The following is a 20,964-nucleotide window of genomic DNA, read 5'->3' on the forward strand; positions in this document are numbered from 1 at the left end:
CGCCGCCGCCGCGGGGAGGGACGGAGCCGCCTCCCGCCGCAGGGAGGGGGGGGTTGAAACGCGCACCCGCCCGCCCGGCGCCGCCTCCGCTCCCCCCCGGGTCGCAGAGGGCAGCGGCGGCCCCGGTCCGGGTTAGAAGGAGCGCCTGGGGAGCGCTGGTGGGACCCCAAAGCACCGAAGAACCCCAAAGGCGTCTGACAGCATAAAGGACCGGACTGCTACCTGCCGTGCCTTCTGCGGCCCCCGGCAGCGCCATCCCTTCCGCAACGTTGCTCCCGAGAATTATAGACAAATAAAATTACGTAAATGCTTAAAACAACAACATCATAAAACTTTCCCTCCCCGCCCCCCCGGGAAAGCCTGGGCAGGGAGGATGGCTCCCCCAGCAACAGCTGAGCCGTGCGGCACGACCCAAAGGTCAGCGGCGTTACGCTAGACAAGGGGGACAGTCGGGGCAGAAAAAAAAGCCAGTCTGAGATTTGTGGTGTTCACCGGCCCTGAACTCAGCATGAGGTGGTGGAGTTGTTGGGGGATTGAGCCCAGCCGTGGTGTGCCATACCCCGGGGCTCCCACTGGGCCGTGGTCCAGGCAGAGCCACCAAAGTGCGTGGGCTCCTCGGGCCATCCCTCCCTGCAGCACAGCACAGGCACCTTCTGCCCGGGACAGTGACCAGACCGTGGGCAACGTTCACCGGGATACCACAGGACAAATGCATCTTCTCATTTCTACCTCCCTTTTCTGAGGGAGGATCCCCCTTTCCTCAAGGAAAGAAAAAAAAAAAACACCACCACCCAACAATTTGCATTATTTTGCCCAAGGGAAGAAATAGAAAGAAAACTACAAGTTTGCATAACTGAGGCAGAGGGAGAGGAACAGGGGCACCACGGGTGTTCAACCCCTTTAATTTGAGTCCTCACCAAAGTGGAAGGGACATCCATCCAATGTTCTCTCAAGGCTGCTCCCCTGCCACACTAACATAGGGATGGGGTGCCATCTCTGTGTGTGGATACGAAGGCTATTGAGGACACCATCCAATTAAAAGCTTGCCTACCCCATCCACCCTGGTTTGAGGTACTACCCCTACAGTAAAGGCCTCTCCTGAAGGAGGCTGGAGACAAAAAGCTGAATTTCACAGGGGAGATGACCCGGGGCAGGAGGAGACTTGTCTATCATCTGTCTCTGGAAGGATTTTCAAACCCCTTCATCTTTGAGAATCCCTCCCACAGCTAATTAACCACAGAGAGAAACCACGTCTGACGAGACCAGGGGCACAGCCTCCTGTAATCTTGCAGAATTTAGAGACAGACAACTATCGGCTCACACAGGGGGGTTTTATTACAAAATATTACTGTAATAAACCAGATGTCAGCTCCAACCAAAATTATTTCATCTTGAGGGAGACTTTTTGGCAACTTATTACAAACGCTGTTAGGCAGAACATGTATTTCAAATAATTTCCAGTCATCGTTTGTGAACTGAAAAGAGAAAGCTGATCTTTGTAGTCGCAGAGTACATTTACTGCGGCCATAAAAGCCATCTTTCCCCGAACTCTGATAACTCAATATTGCGAACACAGGGACCCCACATCACACGTTAAGAGTGTGGCCATCTCCTTATCTAACCTTTTATATAACCCTTCTTTGCTTATATTACGTTTTGTTGGAGCTGCGTCTTTGAGGAGTTACATCCTGATCATCCCCCTTCCTTCTACTCGGTTTCTGAAATGCCAGGGATATTTCCTAAAAACAAAAATAAAATAAAAATTGCTCTCTGGATGGAGGAATTAAGACAAAATATGTGTAACATTTCTTTGCACGGTGTTTCATCACCTGGTACGTGAACAAGAAGTTACAGCTGATGACCAAAATACAGAATATGACCAGTACAGAGTCATTTAGAATGTTTTCTTCATAAATATATATATATACACACACATAAAAATCATACAAATGGGTTCTTAGTGAGTTTAAAAGCCAACTTCAGTGCTGACTGAGTTTGGTCACAGAGCTCAGAGTGGGGTTCACTGCTGCCATTGGGTAAGCATCGTAAGGTGAGCGTGGTGCAAAGCCTTAGCATTAAACAGTATTATTTCCAATCTGACAAGCTACTCCAGCGTGAACAGAACGGAACATAATAGGGCTCTGCATGGTTATTTCTTTCAGTGAGGCTCTGTGTAAAGATCTGGATTACAGCCTGTTGGAAACTATTACATTTGCTCAGAGAGTTCTTTCTCTGTTCTTTAAGCTATGAAAATGAGGATTAGCAAAAATGGAGAAACTGCTGCACTGCACACAAACTGTCCTCGTGCATTTTTATCACAAAGGGCTGTATATTTCTAGCCAAAGCAGTGTTCAGAGAAAGGGAAATGTAGTTGTAAACTACTTTAAAAGTACAGAGTTTTTTGTTAAAACACTTGCTAGTATAAAACATGACAGAAAAAATAAAAGCTGAGTCAGGTGTAAAATCCATTGAAATGACTTGAAATATCTCTTTTTCCAGATCTCTGGGTCAAGCTCTAAATCAGTAAAATGCAATATATGGAGAAACTACCAATCAGCAATCTTTTTCTCTTAGCTAAGAGGTAGAGTGATACTAATAAATATGTACCTGAGCACTGGATGTTAGAATATTCAGAAATAATACTTTATAAAATAATTCATACATATACATGCCATATAATAAACTCTGTACTATAAACCCACACCTGGATTAAACTTGTCCATGAAATAGAAATCATGCCTGTGGATTTCAGTGGGTTTTTGGTTTAATGCATACATTACTTTATAAAGATTTCAGTTTGTGTCTCCTACACCACTTTACCATGTATCGTGGTGAGAATACTCACCAAAAATAGTTACAAATGCCTTACTGCTTAAAAACTAACCAACCAACCACATTTAATGTCTAAAGGAAAGCCACTAATAACTGAAAACTTAAAGCAAAGTAGTTATCTTTTAAAGATAAAATAAACAAAATTACATACAAATACTTTCTGAAACTGCACATAACTGTAGTAGATTTTGCTTGGAAAGGACTCAGTGGTGTCAGCTGACTCAGTGACCTCTAGGTTAGAGGAGAAATAAAGCACATACAGCACAGCACACAGAACTTTCATGGCAAAACACCTGGCATGTTATATGTATGATATATGCATCTTGTGCTTCTGATATTTTGTGGTAATGGCAAAGGTAAAGTATCTGAGCCCTACCTTATGGAAATGGTTTCTGGGAGCTTAAATTTTAATGTATAGAAAAACTTCTTGGTTTCTTTCATAAGCTAGAGCTGTACTCTGAAATCAAGAATTTCAGGTTGATACAAACTATTCTGCTATCCTTTAGCAGCTTTTAACTCTGAGCCAAAAAAAAAATAAAAAGAGGAAAAAATCATTTACATCAGTCACATTTACATCAGTCAGAATAGAAAGATAAGCTGAAGGTGAGATTTGTGCTGCTAGGACTTGCTCCGGAGTACAATGAAGACAACAGAAAAGCTTTCATTTCCATCACACATTTAATTTATTTTGCATAACATGAAAAAAACTACTTTTGTAGTCAATCCTCTCCTAGGAAAGGCACTACATGAAGGCATTTGTTTCTTCCTCTTTAGGAAGTTCTTTATAACACACCAGTTTGTGCATACCCCAGTGTAAATCTGGGAAGAAGTTAAGTCATTATGAGGAACAAAGTGGCTTTTCCCTGCTGTTTCAAAGACTAAAAGCAACTATATTACCAGTAAGAGAAAAATCCCAGAGGAACTGAGAAATAGTCATGCAGTGAATCAGCAAATCATACACAGCTGCAAGCGATGTTAATGGTAGCCAAGGACAGCAAATTCACAGCCGGTAAGGCAGCGTTGCAGTGGTCTCTCTGGTTTGGCAGGAAGCATAGGATTCCCTTCCTCTGATTTTTCATCTACCACTTTTAGAAGCGTTACCTTCATTAGCAAAGAGAAGGCAAAGCAATGTGCAAAAGCAAATAGTAGTTACAGAAACTGTGTTTACTGTGTGTATATAGATATATATGTACTTCCGCCTAATGGATAGTCCTTTTTTTTTTTTCCCTCCCTCAATATTTGTATTTGCATGGTATTTTCTTATACAGTGGTCAACCTTTCCTCGCCCCAAGAACCTCTAAACCCAATGGCAGCTATCAAATTTGATATGCAGTGACAGTCTCACAAATATTAAATTCCTACAATGTTCCGTGAACACTGGGGACTAGTGAAGGAAAAAAAGGCAAGTCTGTGCCTGGAAAGCCCACAACATGAACTCCACAGCAGGCTCCCGTTCGGCCCGTGAATCACTGTTCATGCCTGAGCTGCACCCTGAGAAGAACTCTATTCCACCCTGGTGAGACCCCACCTGGAGTACTGCATCCAGCTTTGGAGTCCTCGTCACAGGAAGGACATGGACCTGTTGGAACAAGTCCAGCGGAGGGCCATGAAGATGATCAGAGGGCTGGAGCACCTCTGCTATGAAGACAGGCTGAGAGAGTTGGGGTTGTTCAGCCTGGAGAAGAGAAGGCTTTGGGGAGATCTTATAACAGTACCTAAAAGGGCCTACAGGAGAGATGGGAAGGGACTCTTTATCAGAGAGTGTAGGGATAGGATGAGGGATAATGGTTTTAAACTGGAAGAGGGCAGATTTAGGTTAGATATCAGAAACAAATTCTTTACTGTGAGGGTGGAGGCACTGGAACAGGTTGCCCAGAGAAGCTGTGGATGCCCCATCCCTGGAGGTGTTCAAGACCAGGCTGGATGGGGCTTTGAGCAACCTGCTCTAGTGGGAGGTGTCCCTGCCACTGAATCTGCAATGAATTCTGCATTGGCCTGTCTTCATGGAGGGAGGGAAGCTTAACTGGCCAGAGCTTTGAGATGGATCTGCTTAGACCTCCTCTTATAGCAGGGTCCCCAGAAAAAAAACAAACTTCTTAAACTTAAACAAGCAGCTCCCACATGCATATGCATTTTATCCTAAATAAAACCTAGAAATGTTAAAAAAAAATGCAAAATGACTAGGTCAGACAGAATAGTTAAAAATACAACATATACACCCACCTCCTCTGCCCACTATGTCCTGGCAGGATGGGCCCTTGCTTCCACACTTAGCTTCAGTAACACAAATGTATGCTTCTATGCTGTATTCTGAGGGTACTAAATAACTATTGAGCCTAACAAGTTTTTAATAACTTTAGGTATATGACCGAGGCACGGCAAACTGACTAGTTCTTTCTGATCCCTAGGAAGTTCCTTCTATCCCTTCTGAGAGCAAGGGGTTGAGCAAATACTGGCATTCAAGCAGAAATTTTTTTTCTGTCATTGTCCTTGACATCTGCAAAAAATGGCATATAGATGTCCCTGTTTTCCTAATTAGTAATCAATGACTTGAGGTCAATGGGAATTTGAGTTCTCAACTTTTGGCTAAATTAAGTTTCTGAGAATAGCTTTTAAAGGAAATACCATACCACTGCACAGCAAAATATTCACTGACCAAAACAGGGGTAATAAGAAACCCTTATCTTCACCGAAAGGGTTGTCAAGCATTGGAACAGGCTGCCCAGGGAAGTGGTGGAGTCACCATCCCTGGAGCTATTTAAAAGGCGGGCAGACGTGGTGCTTAGAGGTATGGTTTAGTGGTGGACTTGGCAGTGCTAGGTTAATGGTTGGACTCAATGATCTTAAAGGTCTTTTCCAACCAATACAATTCTATGATTCTATGAAATTTTAATTGAGGTTCAGAATTCTACATATTGAAAGATTATTCAAGAGAATTACTTCCAATTTTACATAGCATTATATGTTTTTCTCCCTTAATCCAAGGACTAGCTCTCACCATTTATATGACTAAAAAATATGGTGATAACTCAAAGCAGTTTTTAACTCAGCTGGGTTTTTTGAATCAGGTACAGGCACAGTAAAATCATCTTATCTCCTCAATTACACTCAGGGCTTCTGCAATGCAGCTACGTAAACCTAAACTAAGAGCAAGGCAGACATTTTTACTTAGTACCTCCAAATGTGATTTTTGATGAAAACTACTTGAGCGACACTAGCAGTGAAATAATCTTTTGTACTGAGGGACACATTACACCAAATTCAGGCTAGGGCTAACTGCTGACTTCAGAAGCCTCATACCTAACTCTCTCTAGGGCTGAATTTGCCTCATTATAAATAGGAGCAGTACATGTCACTTTTGGTGCAGAAGGGAGTCACAGTGTTAGCCAAGCCATCTAACCTCTTTCTCCAGAAAGCAGACTGATCTTTTTTATTTTGTATTTCATCTCAGGACCTCCAGCATAACTGATTGGTTAATCTGTTTTAACTTCTTGGTTAATATGACAACATCCAAGTGATGCTGGGAGTTGAATTCAGTTTCAAGGTGAATTTCAAACAGTCCCCTCTCCCCAAAGTGTGAAAACAACACGCAATTTACTGATGTCCTTCTCAAATTCTCAAGACGATATTCCTTACTATGAAGAAAAAGGACCTTAATACTTAAGTGTCAGTAAGAGGTTTGCCATAGACTTCAATGACACTGAGATTCAAAGCAGTATCTCTCATCAAAAATGATCATGAAATAAATGGAACCTTTTCAGACAAAAAGAAGCACTCATCAATTTAAAATACATTTAGGACAGGTAAACTATATTGTCAGTCATGCTACAGAATAGTAATAGCAGCTTTAATGTTCTCTGATAAAATTAGAGAATAAAGCAATGTTTCCATTTTTCTATTCCGATTTCTGTCTGGAAATAAAAATTAGTAACATATAAGAAATGTTTCAGATGTATTCTTTTTAGGGCAATCAGTGCAATGTTCATGTAATAGTACAAATTGTTTCAGAAATATTGCACACACCTATTCACCTGTTTTCTACAATATCTCGATAATCACAATGTATTTAAGATAGGACTTAACATACTGTAGTATTCTCAGTGGAAAGCTTTAGAACATCTGTTTATTTCAGAGTCTGAAGTTGAAGATAAAAATAAGACAAACAAAATCTCAGAAGATATTAATAGTTCCATACTTACTGAGCTCATTAATAAATTCATTGGATTCCTCCCCAGAAATGTTTCTTTTCCAAACCTGGAAACCAAATTGTTGACAGTGAAAAAAAACCAACATATGTTTAGTTTTCAACAGAATGTTAATTTAGAATTGAAGAACCTGATTCTGCATTGTATATTGGCCTAAACTTCTACTAAAATCAATGACAGTTGGAGACACACTTCAAGCAAAGACCAGATCCCACATTAGTGGTATGACGTTGTATTTGGCAAAGATTGAGAAGGTACAGCTTATGTCAAGCTTGTTGCCATGATATAACTACTGCGAAACCCAGCCTGGCTTCAAGGAAGCAGCTTCTCTTTGGAACAAACACATCGTAGAGCAAGTTTGTCTCTTCCATTTGATGTCTTATTTTACCCAGTCACCAAATCATCTTTCTCACAGTTACTCTAACAGAATTAGATAATCAGAAGATAAGAAAATGGACCTCAGCTGCATGTATATGACTGGAGGAATAATACCACTCCCAGGTATCAGGTTTCAGTGCAGGACAACTTACCTGTTCTCCCAAAGTCAGTCTAGAAGCATCAGCAGGAGCTAAATGACCTTGAAAAGGAAGTACTCAAACAGAAACAAAAAGATACTAGACTGTTTCCCAGTTTTGATTTTTTCACTGCCTTGTTGGACAAGGACAAGGTTTCAACCATGTGCTAAAACACTTCACTAAAATTAAGACATTTTGGAGGCAAAGTCAAAAAAGGGAGCAAACTTGATGAACACCACCAATTCAGAGTATAGAAGAACTGCTGGAAAAGTTACAGTGGAAAAGTTACACATTCTGATTTAGTGACTTTACAGTATATAAAAGAGTAATTGCCTCTTGTGTTTTAGCCTCACAGTAAGGAACAGCAAGGTGCCTTCCTCTCATATCATTGCACTATGACGGGGCTGGACGTCATTCTCTGCTTGGCACTGTGACCAAAAGTGCCACCTGATTCCACCTGGCAGTTCCCCACTGCCGCACAAGGAGCACAGGTTCCTCTGCTGCAGTTAATAAAGCGTTTCAAACTGAGTACTTCCACTCTCAGAGACATCTGAAATCTCAATCCACGTCTAAATTTTTCAGCTAACCTTTTACAATATTTCCATTCTCTTTGTCTGTTGCAGATTGTGATCTATTTATAACAGCTCAGCTATTTCTAAACCTCAAGCAGACAGAAAATTGATGCGTCATTGTAAGGATATGCCTTTGAAATTGTTGGGTGGGAAAAGAAAAAGAAACACAGCAAGGTGACAAAAGCAGAAAAATAGTCTCTGTCTATTTAACATGACTAAAATTTCTTGCCTATTTTTTCTATGCCATATCTCATGGCTTCCTAAATCAGCACATCAACTACGAATTCTAAATACCTATGCTTTTAAAAGTAATCTACTAATTCCTTTTCTTCTTTTCCCTCTCTTCCTCCTTTTCTATTAATAGTTGAGAAAAGGTCTGTTGCCCGCAGGGTTGAACAATTTTATCTCTTTTTAGGATGTACAACTTAGGTCCCTGAGGATTTCTTACATTAATGTGCTGTTAACTGTTTATTACCAGAAGGTTCAAAACTGTCAAAACTGTTCGGGGGGTGGGAAGAGAGACTGTAAGTGCTAAACCAATCGCAAAGTAAGAAAGAATTCTATTTTAGCATAATATATGGATTTTTTTTTTTTTTGACATGGGGATAAATTCAGACATAGATCCCATATGAATTATAGGAAAAAAACAGTATGGTCTCCTCATTTCAAAAAGAATACTTTAGAGTTGGAAAAGGTTCAGAGAAGGATGCTCAAAAGTTTGGAAAAGGAAAATTCTCTGTCCAGAAGAGATGAGTAGCCTAGTCAGGAAAAGAGGCAACTTAGCAGGGATATAGCAAATGTACACAGTCATGGAGAAAACAGGTAGATTTACTCTTTCTTCAACTACATGGAATAGGGCACATCAAATGAAACTAGCAGGAGACATGTCCAGATACTGCAAAGATACTGTGGATGATAAAAGTTTGTCAAGTTCCAGAGGAGGCTGGACAAACTCATGGAAGAGAAATCCCCAGGTTACTAGATAGAAAAACAAATAAATAATAAATGCCAGCACATCCAACTCTGGAGTCTCCCGAGCTGAAAACAGTGTGAGCCATCTTTGCCATATTCTTACTTTTCCTCATGCAGCCCCTCAGGGCCATTTTTGGGAGACAGTCTTTCAGTCTGACTCAGCATTGTTGTTTTTATGTCTCTCGTTTCTAAGAGCTGTAATCTTCTGGGCAACAATTAAGAGATCAGAATAACAATAAATCAATAGTTCTCAAAACATTTTGTACCACAGTTTATTTTCTGTTCAGTTATTCAAGATATCGTCCGTTCTTATAATTAAGTATTTTGAGTAAACGCCATGTTTGTTTTGTTTCTGCAGATCACCTTTGGGTCACTGATGGTTTCATGGACCCTCAAGTTCCCCAGGTCACCATTTAAAAAGTGCTATTAACCCTCATGCTTTGCCTTATAGGTGCACTGAGTTAGGAAGGCATTTTTCCTATTCCACAGAGCTATTCTAATGTACTTAGAAGCATTTCCTACTAGGGCAGGTCCACCATTATATGAGTGACAGAAGGAGAAACCAGAACAAGGCATCAGCAGCTGGCTTCCTCCTGACATCAGTCATATCTAAGTCAGAAAAGCAGTTGTCAAACGTTCCTTGGGTCATCCATAACTTTGGCCACAAATGGCAACAACAGCAGGGAATGTTAAGGAAAGCCTCAGGTATCAGTTCCTTCTTTCTTTGCAGCATTCGTGCTGAATAACATCACTACAAAGAGTGCAAATGCCATCAGCTCTGAACTGTAGGGGTGGTTTTTTATTATTCAGTTTGTAGTGAAATAAAAAAGATAAACAATTATCCTAAACACTTATAGAGGAAAATTGCAAATCAGCCCTCCTGATGCCTAAAACCCTTTCAGACAGTACTCTCAGACATAAGATTTCAAGTCTTGAAAACTCCCCAGTAAACTGGGTTATTTATAATTTCCATTGGCAAAAATGAAAAAGTGTATGGACACAAGTGTACATGACACACAGGTTTCCTGTCTATCTTGTATGTCTCTCTTACTTTCTAAATTAATAAACTAAGCATCAACTACCACTCCAAATAGTAATACTGGAGAAGAATTTTAAAGACCTTGAACTGCAATATACTTTAAGTTTTGAACTAACAGCACCAAATTTTAAGTAAACACAGAATCACTAAAATAGAATGCAGTAATTGGTTTACAAAACCTGTCTTATCTAACCCACCTTTAAATTTATCAGCTAGACAAAACTGGTCAATCTGTGGACTCTGAGCTGGGTGGGGATGATCTCCTTGCAATAACAGTGGCTGAACGAATACATGTGGCTTATACACAAAAGTCTCAAAAGCAGGAAACAGGTATTGGAAGGTTGGCTACTAATTAACTCAAGCCTATCTGGGAAATGAAAGCGAATTAAACTACAGTTTCAACTACAGAGTGGAACTTTCATTTAGCTATTTACTCAGCTGGAACACTTTAAAAACATGGCCGAGCTATAGTCCTTTCAGGACAGAAAAGATGAAGGTTACACAGCATGGGTCATCAAAATCTTTGGCAAAAAATTTCCGGGTATTTAAGGTGAAGTGACACCTTCCAGGGAGGATTTTTTCCTTCACCTTCTAGAAGTAACTCCACATATTCCTGAGAGATCTGCTTCTGGTTGTTATTATGCAGTGATGAAGTCACAATCCATTGTTGTAGTCATTTTGTAGTGAGTAATTATGTTATCTACAAGCATTATGACTGCTTATTGTCAATAACTAACAAAAGCAAATTAATTACTGTGAAAGAAGAGCTGACTGCTTGTGCAAATACCCTACAAACCTCCTGACACTACATACAGGAGGACCTGAAAGAATTTTTGGCTTTTTACTTCTGTAAATACTAGGCTTTTTTTACTTAAAAAGAGAAGAAGGTGGGAAACTTCCCCAGAACAAAAGATAATTGAAATACTTGTGAGGAATGGAGTGTGACTGAGCGAGCGCTTTTTAATACAGCATGGATTTGTTTGTCCTATGCTAAAAAAAAAAAAAGAATCCTCGTTTCCTTCTGTAGAGCTGGGTAACAGCTGATAGATGGCAGCATTACAGGCTTGCATGCGAATCAGTGTTCAGATTATTTGTTTAGAAAGAAAAAGCAGGCATCCCTTCTAAAATACGTAGAAGATCCTGGTTGGGTATCTGTTCGTAACAGTTTAGAGAACAGGTTTTATTTTCTTTTTTAAAGAAACAGAGAATATATTCTGTGTGTTGTTTTGTAAAGCAACACAGAAATTCAAAGCACGTGGTATCTGAATCCTCTTCCTCTGGATGCCATAATCCTGGGTCATTGGGCTATGTGGCATTTTCTGGTATACACACTGCAAACAAAACCTACGCTTATGCTTTAGCTCAATAATAGGAGCTGTCTCTTGGGCAATGACAAGATGCCATTTGTTGTCACCAGTGTATAGCATCTTACTGGTTTAACTACAAAGTTAATGTTGAGATTACAATGAGCTGGTAAAAGTTACTCTTTACAGAAGTGAAACTAAAGCAGAACAATGAAAAAGCTACAAACTTATTTTAACGTCTGCTTCTTCTGACTATTTAAAGTATGTTGAAAATTTTATGTTGCTATTGTAATTAAGATGACAGACAGCTGTACCTGCAAAATTCAGCTGTCTCTTACTAGGAAGAAACTCGTCTACAGTGAATGTTCCAAAAGGCTTGCAAGAACTACAGTGGTGGCACAGGAAAAGCAATGCACAGTCCAAATGTGTTTCATGATTCTCCTGCTCAGTTGCTCGGTCGGGGCCAGGGGCAGGAGGGGAAGATTGTCATTAACATTTCAGATTGAAAATGGATTTTTCTTTAATTTATTTTTTTAAACATAAAGTCTCTGCTTTCTTAGAAAATTGTTTAATTTTAGCATAAAGCAAACCAAAGATGTTGCTTCTAGGTGTTGGCCAGAACTTTCTCTTCTTTATTTTTTTTTTAGGCTACAAATATCAACAAAATCACTTTTCAAAGTGTCTTAAATTTACAAAATAATGTCCCAGGCTAATTCTATGTGGTGCTACATCTCCTAGGCAGAAGCACAGTCTTTAATTCAAGGAACAGATTTGTGTGCTTTAATATCTTGGCAGGTCCCAGATTGAAACCCTGCTGTTAACTCCTGCAGTTAACCATACAATAAAGCATCTTCTCACTCCCAGAGCCTGAAAAAGTGTTTTTAGCAACAGTTCTATAAGGTAGTGCCTGCATTTTTTTGGCAGACAGAGGTGTGTCAAAGTATGACTAAATCACACCGAGTTGCATGTTATTTCTGAAATAATTATATATTCCCATATACTGCTTTTAGCAGTGTGAACCTCTGTCCCTGTCCCAGGCTGCTATCGCAGAGACAGAGAGCGAGCAAGAGAGAAGCAGAGACTGCCCAGGTCTGGACAGGAGGACCAGTGACATCACGAAATCCACAGGGCAGAGGGAAGATTGAGGTTACAGAGCAGAAGTAATGATACCAGAGACCGTGTATTTCCTTGTGAACAACGCAGACCTACACTGTGCCCTGCCACAGCTGCCCACTGCCTTTCTTCACCAAGCAGTATATCCCTAGGGAATTATATTCCTGGGCTCCAGGAACTAAGAACTCTGCCCCTGTTACTATCATTCCAGGTCTGTTCATGATCCAGGATGACCATACTCCTTTTTAAAAAACAAAAACAAAGAAACAAACACACACTTTCCCTTCTGACTTGCTACACATCCTCTCTGCCGGGTTAATAATTATACAGAGTTCTGGTAAACGGAATTGCATTGAACCTAGCATTTGCTCACAGCTACTCCGTATTGGAGGCTGGTACTTTATACTTACAGAATATATCTGCAGCAATGAATGATATATGCTTATATTTTAATAGCTTAAAGGCCTCTATTTATTCTTCTGATCTATTTTTTTCCTCATTTTTATGGTCTCCAATCTGCTCTGCTGTCCTTTGCATCATTTGTGGCATTAAATGAGATTTCTTTCCCTAGGCAATGATCTTCGAAGGCATTATTTTATGAACAGTTTTAGTTGTACTCCGGAATTAAATAAAACAGTCATTTTGAAAAATATTCTTAATAATGATTTTAAAAATCAAATGTACATCTTTTCAAGTGAAAATTAATACCTGTGTGAGGTGTCAGATGAGGAACATGGAAAGGTTTGAATACACACACACCCACTTACTAAGATACTGACCGTCAATGCTGTCAGCCAAACTGCCCTGCTGAAGACCCTCACTTTGATTTAGAGCAACAAATTCTTAAAATAAACATCTGAGATGCTCTCTGTGCTCATCAAATCCCCGGACTATCAGAAAGCTACTAATTAGCATCAAATGCTTTTGTGCTTATTTCACTATGATTTTGACTGAAACAAAATGAGGTAACTAGGCATTCACTATGACCCCCGAGAAGGAACGGTTTGATACCAGATGGTTCAAGACCAGAGCGTGTCACATTCCAGCTGGAAAACAGATAAAACAGGGAAGCCAACAGGAATGTTACATACAGGGCTGAGCTCCTAAAATAGATTTTTAATGATTTTAAATGTTTGGGTGGAGTTTTCTTTTTGCTGTTTTGGGTTTTGGGTTTTTTTTTTTTTTTTTTTATTGCTTCTTGAATAGTATCATTCCACCACAATAGATCATATAAGGAAAATTTTAGGCTAACAGTAGTTGGCACGATAAGCATATAATCTGCATTTAAAATCTGATGTACATTCATTGATATAAAAGGTATGAAAAGCACTATCTTTAAAGTTAACTGAACCAATGCTAAATGCAAGACAGAATTACAAGCGGGCCAATAGTGCCTCAAAATGCTACTGACAAAGGAACTACTGCAATGTTTTAAAGTAAATCACTCAACTGACATGAACTTACTACTTGGAATATTGTTCCTCCTCAGGGTGGGTATGTAATTCCAGTAGATTATAATTATGAGTTACATAAGATTCAGTGGAAGATTACAAGGATATATTTAAAATATTAATCACCATTCAGAAATAAGACTTTTAAAACATCCAGATAATTAGTTCCATTAAGGTGACATCTCTATTGATACTGCTCTAGCTCTTGCTAACATAAGTCCATCAGCTGATCTTTCTGTTGTGTCACATGCAAATGTGTTAATTAGGCTTATTCACAACTTCCTTTGTTTCTGAGCTGATTAGTGTAAGGAGTTATGCCTACATTTTTCATTCCTACTCTAGGGTGGAATCTCCAGAGCTGCGTGAGATGGGCTGGTGGGGGGAAGGCACTGACGTGAGTGAGCCCAGTTCCCTACTGGTATCTGTGCAGTCCTGGCCAGTGAAATGGGTCTGACAAACTGCTGTACCTTGACTGGAAGATAAGTTGCCTTGTGACAGGATTCACATTCCAGTTTTTTTTCCATGAAGAAAGTTATTTCAGAGGCCTAAAATCATTCAAATACTAGGTTTGAGGTTTCTATTGTCTAGGAGGATATTACATGCCCTATGCAACATTTTTAAAAGATCTCCTATTCTTTGAGAGTCATTAATTGGCTGTTATTGCAGCTCTTTGAATCATTACAGACCACAGCCTGATACAAGATTCTGCATCAGTAATATATATGGGAAGTCTGATGCTGGTGAGAAATCCAGTCAAATTTATGGGTAGAGTTTTGGTTTGAGAAGAATGCAATTAACTAACTCAAGTTAGGACAAATTTGATTCGGGTCCCATATTGTAAAACCTGTATTCCAGATAGCTAAGTCCAACCAAGTCAGAACCTGAAAGCTGTTCTGCACCCTTGGTTCTTGGAGTCTCTCAGAGGTATTTCTTAAGAAACAGCAGTGCCACTTTGCACTCTGTACCACAAGTCTTACAAGTTCTGTTTTCCTGTACTAGTTTCACTGCTATTTTCATGTAATAGAAGCATAGCACCTCAAATAACATCCTGTTAACATAAATAAGCTTGAATTTAATTCCTTACAGAAGCACAAATTTAGAGTAAATCTTGAATTAACTGATATTCTGGGATAGTGCTATTTCAAGAGGTCCAACAGGGATGGTATTTTGAAATACAGACCCACACTGTGTGAAAACCACATGCCTCTTTCTCTTCCTACATACAGGCAGCTCTGATTCTCACAGAATCAAGCACATACATCGTGAGCAGAACAAAGAGACATGATGACACAACAGGATGCAACACAAATATCATTTGCTAAGCAGACTCCTGAAGTCTTCTAGGCAAGCTTCCCTGAGTGAGGAGTGCTGGCTGCCACCAGAACATCACCTGCACTAACAGGAAAAAAGAAAGTTTCATTCTTTCCAGACCTGGAATACTCAGCATTAAGAACTAATTAGACACCCAAAGACAGCCCCAGCAGTAAAATATTCTTGGGGTTTTGTTTTTTTTTTTCTTGTCCACTAGAAGTAACTGTCCTACCAACAGAAAATTCACTTTCCCCTGGCCCCATTCCCACACACACTCCCTACAGCTATTTCCGCCCACGCTACAGCTCTTTTTAACTGTGTTTAAAAAGCTGAGAGAGAGAAATGTGCTGCTGCTGCTGCTGCTGCTAGTGCTCCACCTCCTCAGGTGGGCGGATTGGTAGCTGGTCAGTTTTCTGCAGCATTTCTCATTGCTGGATGCGTGGGAGGCCGAGCGCAGGAAGGGAAGGAAGCAGTCCTCTTAGGAGGGGAGGCATATCAAAGCAAGTGGGAAGCAAATAGCCCCTTCCCACCTGCACATGTGCAATTATATGCAAATGAAAAACTAACACAATAGATCGGCAAGGAGAGCTTTCCAAGATGTGGCCCTAAAAGGTATGAAACAGCTTGGGTCTCAAAGCCAGATTCAGGGGTGACCAGATCTCTGGGAAATTCGCATTTTTCACCCACGAAGAAGAACAGCCATGTGGGAAGAGAAGAGGGAAAGGGGGAGGGAAGCAGGCGTTCCATACAGTTATGGTTTTGTACGTAGGTGGAGGGTGGTTGGAGGGGGGGAGTGACAGATTGCTTGTGGCAGCAGGGAAGAAAGATGTAGGAGGGTGTTTGCTCGGGGTCCTGACTAACCCAGGGGGTACTGGCAGCAGGGTGGATGCAGCGTGAGTGGTTTGTCTATGCCGAGGTGGTGGGAGGGAGGGAGGGGAGGAACCCACTGGTGGATGGACCTTGCCTGGGGCCTCTCTCCTGGCCTCATCCCCACGGCAGCGTCTGCAGCAGCACCCAGCCACCCCCACACTTTCCCCAGCGCCCTCTGAGGCCAAAAGAAAATGGAAATTACTTCACTCGCACCGTTTCATTATGGATTTGCTTTCATCCCTTTCCAAACACTTCTAGTTCCCCACTGATAAGATGCAAATTAACTAGTGAGGGGGGGAAAAAAAAAAAAAAAAAGGGAAAAAAAAAAAAAAGGGAAAAAAAAAAAAAAGGGAAAAAAAAAAAAAAGGGAAAAAAAAAAAAAAGGGAAAAAAAAAAAAAAGGGAAAAAAAAAAAAAAGGGAAAAAAAAAAAAAAGGGAAAAAAAAAAAAAAGGGAAAAAAAAAAAAAAGGGAAAAAAAAAAAAAAGGGAAAAAAAAAAAAAAGGGAAAAAAAAAAAAAAGGGAAAAAAAAAAAAAAGGGAAAAAAAAAAAAAAGGGAAAAAAAAAAAAAAGGGAAAAAAAAAAAAAAGGGAAAAAAAAAAAAAAGGGAAAAAAAAAAAAAAGGGAAAAAAGAAAAAAAGGTTGGTTTTCTTTTACCCTTTCGCACACTTTCTTGTTACAGGAGAAATTCACTACCGCATGCCATTAGCTGTGTCCTCATCCCAGATCCATCAGATGTTATATGGATGCATTATCTGAGAAGTGTCTCACTAAAAGCCCTGGGGAAGGCACTCTGTTCCCATGGGATTGCCCACATTACAGACAAAAACAAAAATTTGCTTCTCCATATTAAATATGTGTTTTCTGTGTTTCAGTTCTTCCCTGTCCTGCCCTATTGTTATAGAGTGGAGAAAGAGATTGATTTTCCACTTATTTTGCGTCTCTTTCTACTCTCACTGACATCAGCGGAAGACTCTCCACTGCAGTACTAGGTGCCCACATTGGGCCAATGAAATTTGCACCTGTGTCACCTGTGGAGGTGTTTAAGAATATTGACAACTGAGACTGGACTCAGAAAAAACAATCTGAGGATTGCTTGTCAGTAGAGTAATAACCAGTTACCAGGAATGAACTGGAAATTTTCCCATTCTATACCTCAAGCCTTCACAGACTAATTTTTCCTTACCTTCATACACCTTCATACACTGATGCACTTACTACCCACACATTGAGGAATTAGCTGCTAGCTGTTAGACCAGCAGAGGAAAACATGAAATTTACAGCAAGCCTGGACACAGGAGCACTGGACATAATGAAGTACTTGTAATATACATTATCTGGTCTTGCTGAACTACACTGGGAGCTTTCAGAGGCAAGTAAGTGAGAGGTAAAAATTAATGATTAATTAAGGGTATATAGATGGAATACAGAACACAGCTGAGCGACTCTTGGAATCCTTGCGAGCAAGAGCTCCCACATTGCAAAGTTATATGTTGTTCTGGAAGAAAATCCAAAAAACCCCAGAAACAAAACCCAAAAAACATCTGCTCAACTCTAAAGTCCTCCTACAGTCTGCAATTTGTTTTCTCTTTCCAAACCTGCTGAACATACTGCCAGGAAATTTCTCCAAGGGGAGGAATTACAACCTGCCTATCCTTCTGGCTATTGTACTTCCCGAGTTCCTGGCTTGGTTACTAGGGATGCTGCTCACCCCTAGTATATCCAGTCTCCTGCAGCCCTCTTTGCTAATAGCAGTATCATCCATAAACTCCAGGGTTAAAGGTCATGTCATTCCGCTTATTCTCATGCAACTCCATTATTTTTACTCTTTTTCCTATTTCTACTTATAGAAGCCTTTCATTTACTTGCTAAAAAACACTTTCACTTTGATATTCCAGTCTGCAGAAAATGGGGCGTGCAGGAGGACTATTAAAAACCAGGATGATTTCTGAATTACTTTTTTGACTGGCTTTTAGTCACTAAATGTCTGGCTGTGAGAAAATTGCAATTTTCTAACACCTACCACCCTCCCTCTCAAACTATAGGTAAATTCAAGCCATCACCACCACGTTTTAAAATGAAGTAGAATGTTAGGCTCAAGGAAGAAGGCTCTACTGTCACCACCCCTTATTCTTGAAACCAACTGAAAAAAAAATAGAGGGAAAGAATTTAAGCATTAGGCAAAAAACTCAGTGTCAGCACAGTGGGAAGAAATCAGTAGCTGTTGCAAGACAATACTTGCTGTTACTTCATTGTTTACAAACAAGCAGGTCCCACTCCTGTTCTAAATCAGACATACAGCTGGAAGACAACAAAGAAAGGGTCTACACCGTAATTGATACAGAAGCTGGGGCGCAAATACATGGAGGAAACAGATTAAAATCAGCCTAAGTAAAAGAGGAATCAGACCATTGACTTCTATTTTGCACTCTAGAAACACACATCCTATGTAATCTGTGTCCTGCTCACAACCTTGCCCATGCACACCATGTGCAGGTGCAATTTATTAAGAGATTTCTAGGGGTTTCAAACAGCCTCCACCTGCTCTTACCCAAGGTTAGCTTCCACACACTGATTTTTTCCTTTGCACAACGCTAACAAAAAGATTACCCTACAGAAAGGTTTTGTTTGTATTTGTCTGTAAAATATATCTAGACTTTCAGACATAGGATATGAAGTACAAAAATGTTATATGCTTATCAAACTCACCGTAATTTGGTTATGCCTGGATGAGACATGCAGAGTAACCTCGTCCTGAAAAATAATTTTAAAAATATAAAGAAAGGTTCTGATTTGGCAACTGTGATAATTTGGTATCATTTAGGCTGGTTTAGATTTAATTGCATGGTACTTGCTGTAAAACAGCATATAGGGCTGTATATACCCAAGATGACACTAACAGGCTGCATTTTTGATGATCATATAATCTGTAGGTAAAATTTCAAATAGTCTGGATTGCCTAATGAATTCTGCAATTAATTAGTTCACAGTAGGCAGTCTCCCACTGCCTGCAGAAGCACCTCATGTCCTGTTCTCAGTTATTTTTTGTTCACAGCGTACAAGACAGAAAATTGAGACTGCATAATACAGAAATGTTCCATGTCTTTTTTTTTTTTTTTGTGCCCATTTAGTTTGATTAAGACTTTTACAACCAAATTTAATATACCCTGAGAGTTACTGCAATGGAAATGCCAATACAGATGACACTGCTGTAAATCATGGGTGAATCGTTTCTTGAAATGAAGAGCAAGGTTGCCCTCTGGGGACTTCTCGAGAAGTGCTTCTGAGATCTGGGATTTTTTTTGTTCCAGCAAAATAATTTTGCTCACAGGCTTTAAGGTTGTTTTATTGTTTTGTTTTTTCTTTAATACATTTTTTATACATTTTAATACATACGTGAATCAAGACAGCCCCTGCAAAGAACTTCCCACATTGAGAGATGATGAACTTCTATTTCTACCCAATGCACTCAGTCGTCATTTACTCTGTGGCTCATCACACTTCCCAGTATGAGTCTCATGCTGGTATGTGGCAGCCTCAAAAAATCTGCTGTCTGACGTAGTTAGTGCAATAAAAGTGAATTTAGTATTATGAACTACTACTATGATGTCTATAAATTCTCAAATGCTTTAATCTTTTGGTGGTTTGTTGTTTTTTTTAAATGGCAGTTTTCCTGGTTGTCATGTCTATTTATGCCAAACATACACTGTGTTTTCAGCTCACAGCTCAGTCCTTAGCTATTGTCGGGGCAGCAACCACGTTAGTTGCTTAATCCCTGTTATTTTTACCTTTTAGGATAACCACTTCTTTTTTGGTGGGATGCTACATTAGAGCAGCTCCTTAATCCTAGCTCACCCATCTGTGTGCTGGCAGCACAGGTGTGGTACAGGGTGTGAAAGGCTGAGGAGAAACGGGGATCTTCAGAAATCAAGGAACCCGTTTTGCTGCTGAAAACAATACCCCACCGAAATGCGGTCCGCGGCCCTGAAGGCCAATTTGGCAACAGGGCTTCTTTCTCCACCGTGGGCGGCAACCACCACCCTGGTTTGTGCTATTGCCACATTAAGGCATCCCTTGCTTCACCCACAAAGAGGAACGGCCTCGACCCTCATGTCCTCACCACTGATCCCGGGCCGGGGAGCAGCCCAAATCCTCTCAAGGTAAGGAAAACCCCTTCGTACAACAACAGAACGAGGGGCTTAGCAGCCTCCTACCTCCGACAGTCCATACGCTGACTGGAAAAGGGCTATTTAAGGGGGAAGCGGGTAGGCCGCCCGGCTCCGGGTCCTCTTCCCGTTCGCCCTCCCGCACGTGAGGGCGAGAGTGCGAACGGGAAGGGGACCCGAAACCGGGCGGGCGTCCACCCGCCCCTCAGAACCACCCGTTTACCACAGAAAGAGCGAGGGTGCCTCTGAGGGGAACGGCACCCGGCTCCCCGCCACCTCCTCCCGCTTCGAAAGCCGCCCCTCAGGCGCATGCGCCATACCCCGCCCTACCCCCTTACCTCATGACGGCGATCGGCCGCGCCGCCTGCCGACATGGCGGCCCGGGTGCTGAGGCCGCTGCCCAGGTAACGGGAAAGCGGCGGTGGCGATGGTGGTGGCGGCCGCCCTGAGGCGCGGAGAAGTTTCTTCCCCCCGCCCCGTCAGGCCTGAGGGGGGTAAAATGGCGGCGGTGCCTCACGGCAGGGAGCGATGGGCCGGGCAGGCCTCTAACGCTGGGGATCGGTAGCTGCCTGAAGCGCTATAAAAATATAATTTAGGCCGAGGTGAGCCCGGCCTG

At 41.0% G+C, this 20,964-nt stretch overlaps 2 protein-coding genes across 7 annotated transcripts in view; one reads left to right on the top strand and one right to left on the bottom strand.

The window, feature by feature from the left end:
• MFSD6 (major facilitator superfamily domain containing 6) overlaps window positions 1-20,478 on the bottom strand; it is a 48,584-nt gene extending 28,106 nt beyond the window's left edge. For 3 of the 4 annotated variants that reach the window (XM_014954328.1, XM_014954332.1, XM_014954331.1), the window contains exons 1-3: window positions 20,397-20,478; window positions 18,892-18,936; window positions 7,032-7,086 (exon numbers count right to left, since the gene is read on the bottom strand). The gene's annotated coding sequence lies outside the window, so the exon portion shown is untranslated. Of the gene's footprint in view, window positions 1-222; window positions 308-7,031; window positions 7,087-18,891; window positions 18,937-20,396 lie in introns of those variants that run through there. The other variant, XM_014954330.1, reaches the window with a different exon arrangement.
• Window positions 20,137-20,964, top strand: part of HIBCH (3-hydroxyisobutyryl-CoA hydrolase) — a 43,975-nt gene continuing 43,147 nt past the window's right edge. The window contains exon 1 of one of the 3 annotated variants that reach the window (XM_014954333.1): window positions 20,137-20,342. In XM_014954333.1, the coding sequence (XP_014809819.1) occupies window positions 20,152-20,342 (191 nt within the window). In that variant the 5' untranslated portion in view covers window positions 20,137-20,151. Of the gene's footprint in view, window positions 20,343-20,660; window positions 20,753-20,804; window positions 20,951-20,964 lie in introns of those variants that run through there. The other 2 variants (XM_014954334.1, XM_014954335.1) reach the window with 2 other exon arrangements.

This window comes from Calidris pugnax, unplaced genomic scaffold (genome assembly GCF_001431845.1).
Source record: "Calidris pugnax isolate Ruff unplaced genomic scaffold, ASM143184v1 scaffold103, whole genome shotgun sequence".
Lineage (NCBI taxonomy): Eukaryota > Metazoa > Chordata > Aves > Charadriiformes > Scolopacidae > Calidris > Calidris pugnax.